General features: G+C 43.1%; 1 protein-coding gene across 1 annotated transcript in view; it reads right to left on the minus strand.

The window, feature by feature from the left end:
* Nucleotides 1-3629, minus strand: part of Cfap54 (cilia and flagella associated protein 54) — a 283790-nt gene that overhangs the window by 103679 nt on the left and 176482 nt on the right. The window contains exon 51 of the mRNA XM_028783037.1: nucleotides 2405-2574. Within this exon, the coding sequence (XP_028638870.1) occupies nucleotides 2405-2574 (170 nt within the window). The remainder of the gene's footprint in view (nucleotides 1-2404; nucleotides 2575-3629) is intronic.

Here is a 3629-nt window from a genome sequence, read left to right on the forward strand (position 1 = left end):
CTCTCTCTCTCTCTCTCTCTCTCTCTCTCTCTCTCTCTCTCTCTCTCGTGTGTGTGTGTGTGTGTCCTCTACCATGTGGGTCCTAAGGATAGAACTTAGGCCACCAGGATTGACCAAAAGTGCTCTTACTCTCTTTCCATACCCAGCTGCTTTTGGTGTTTGTTTTTAATAGCACATGTGCAGTATAAAAGACTATAGTGCTATAGTTGGTTCCCACTTCTTCAATTCATGCTGAGGGGTCGATGCATACTACAATGAATCTGGTGATCATGTCTCAGTTCTAACATAGAAATACCTCTAACATAGAAATTCAGACTTCTGCCCCTAAGGGTCTCAGACACTGTCAATCATCTTCATACCACGCCCTGAGAGCCTCTGCTGCACAGGGAGCTGATGGTTTTCCATGACTGCTTAGAAACTAGAAAAATACCCTTCATTCTATGTCTAGAATAAAATCTATATACAACAAATACATAAGTCAAAGTGTGAATCTGCTGAACATGTCACTCGGACTTCTGGTGGGCTCCTAAAATCTTAAATATGTCTGGAGAGAACAAGAAAAGGGCCTGGATGGTTTTATGCTGCCTACTGGGTGGTGGCATTTGGGTAAGGCTTCCTATGTGTACGCTCTAAAGATGCCACCAGCAGCAAAGTGGCAAGTAACTGATCATTCTTGCCTATTCACACAGGGGCTGTGTAGAACAGAAGTGGTGGGAACCTGGAAGCTGTCATTACTGAGCATAAAAATCGACCCATATGCTGTGTTACAACTGCATAACCGTTATTTATTTATCTCTTTAAATGATGGGAAATAAGTCCAGAGCTTTAGGTATGATACACAGCAGTCTACCACTCAACTGCATATATATATTTATGTATATGTATATGTATATATATATATATTACAAATAAATAAACAAACCATAAAAAATTGCATTTCTATCTTATAACTCTTCCCCCGACCCCAACATCTCTACTCGTGACAGTCTCCAAGGCACTAAGTATGCAACTGACTTACTTATTAGGTTTAAGGTGTATACATAACACTGACCTATCCTCAGAGGCTAGAAGAGTGCCTAGCATAGTGTCAATGCTCAAAACCATTTTCAGTGAATGATACAAGCATGTGTGTCGTTAAACAAACCACTATGTCTGAGGACTTTGTGGTTCTGATGTGCTTATCACCAGTTGGGTGACACAGACAGAATACTTCTGTAATTATGAAGAGTTGCTGTGCTAGTGCCATTTTATACATGGCTGTGTGCACGCGCACACAGGAGCCTTCACTCCATCAGTCTCTAGACCAGAGAGTCATAGGAAGCTAGCTAATGAAAGAAACAATGACCAAGATGAATGAAAGCTTTGACACAACTATGCATACTTAAATCATCAGCTTCTTCGACGGTCGAGCCCTTAACAGTGTCTTGGACAGTTCAACACAGCACAGTTCAGATGATGCTACCGTCGAAAAAATAGATCTTCTTTGTCTTGCTTTTATCTTATTACATGTAATACACACATGTGTGTATGTGTGTGCATGTGTCCATGTTTAGCAGTGGCTGAAGATGTCTTAAGAGACCAGAAGAGGGCACTGGATCCCCCCCAGAGCTGGATTATAGATAGTTGTGAGTCACCCCATCTGGGTGTTCTAAAAGTTTTTTAACTACTGAGCCATCTCTCCAGCCCCCTTTTACATATTTTTATTTAGTGCTTAAGGAAAAAAAAAAAACCTCCAAGGGCTTTATGTATAATAAATAAGTAAATAAACCTGAAAGGGCTTTATATATAATAAGCAAACTATAAAACGAGTTTCTTATAAAAAAATAAATTAATCAAAAGTTAAACACTGTTAATTTGTTAATTTTATATATGATTTTAAAGTCCTACCTAGTGTGCTTTAATAAAACCGATGTGTTCTATGTCAGATGAATTTTAAAACCCCACAAATAATTAAAATCAAGCACTCCAATGTAGACCCAGGACTTTCTGAAACTTCCATGAAATGCTAATCGTCAACAAAAGAGAATGGGCGCCTTCCCACCACCCCCAAGTGAGGAAAACATTGGGGCTTTCAGAGTAGAGACCCAGAAGAGTGAGAGGTGAGGAGCCAAGGGATGAAGGGGTAAGGGCTGAGAGCATGAAGAGGGTGAGGGGGAAGGGGAGGGGTATAGGGGGAATGGAGAGGGAAGAGGGAGTGAGAGGATGGGGGAGTAAGAGGATGCAGGGGGGAAGGGGATGGGGAGGGGAGGGGGAGTGAGGGGATAGGGGAAGAGGGACTGAGGGGAAGGGCAAGAGGAGGGGATAGGGAAAGGGAAGGGAGAGGGAGGGGATAATGGGAGGGGAGATGGGGGAAAGGAATTGAGGAGGGGATAGGGGAGTGTTCCTCCTCTTCTAGGGCACTCACCTGTATGCTGGCCGGTATCTCTGGAGAGCAATTGCTGCCAAGTGCAGCCTGCCCTCTACCATGATCTCCAGCTCCGCAACAGAGGACAGATAGAGGGGCCTGTGGCACTGGTGCTCTATCTCAGACAACAGGGAGTTGACCTTGTCCTCAGCCTCCATCAGTAAAATGGACTAAAGAAAGAATGCCACACAGTTGACAGAAACTCTGAAATAAAGTCTCACCCTTGACATGTATTATTTTGTTGTGCATGTGTTCAGAGCAGTAACAGCAGTTGGGAGACACGGGAGTCAGAGCCTAAGCAATGGAGAAGAGGCAGAGAAAGAAAACTGTGGCATCAGGTGGAGACTTGACAACAGTGCTGTTGGAGCTCTCTGTTCACGATGGTCCTGTATAGTTCTGTGGAGTCGCTATCCACATGGACTAGTCAACAGTCAAGCATTGCCTCTTGGGGATAATAGGGACAGACATGCCTGGGAGCCTCCTGTCACATGCTTATCATGGGATCAGTACTTTGCCTTGTTTTAACATGTGTTTATACTCAAAGGCATACTATTCCACACACGGTGCTTCATTAACTCTGAACTCACAGACAAAAGAATTATAGTTCATGACTGAATGAAATTTATGTGGTGTAACTATTTTCTCTGTAAGGTAGATCACAAGTGCTAGACATCATTTTCATATTCTGCATGAGGGACATTTTTAAAGAGCAAGAATCATCCACAACAGAAACACATTGGGGAGTTGGGTGGGGGGAAGTATAGCGCAGGTTGGAGATTACTAAGACAAAACATCTAAAGCCAAAACATTTAAGCACCGACACAGAGTTCCAAAGGCTTCAGATACTGAAGCCTTTAAATGTTTGAATGAAGGATGTTCATGCAGGGAAGTCTATGCAAATATGATAAAATTCCCCCCAAAATCTGAAGATTCTGGTAAGGACCACTCAACTTGTCCTGACATTCCAGAGAAGTGTAGAAGTGCCAAAAGAAGAAAACCAAATACTAGCTCAGAACTACATTCAGCATGGTTGGCCCAGTGCATGCTGGGTGTAGTTACTTTAGATTCAAATTTTCTGTGATTAAATTTTCTTGACACACTGAGCATGTCGACAAATGATCATAAAAAGCGTGGGTGTCGCCCTTCCGCCCCTGCCTGGTCCTCTGGGCTGGAGCAGACACAGAGTCGGTCTGCTCCTGTCCTGTTGAGAAACTGAATCCTGAGT

The sequence above is a fragment of the Grammomys surdaster genome, unplaced genomic scaffold (assembly GCF_004785775.1).
Source record: "Grammomys surdaster isolate TR1022 unplaced genomic scaffold, NIH_TR_1.0 958, whole genome shotgun sequence".
Lineage (NCBI taxonomy): Eukaryota > Metazoa > Chordata > Mammalia > Rodentia > Muridae > Grammomys > Grammomys surdaster.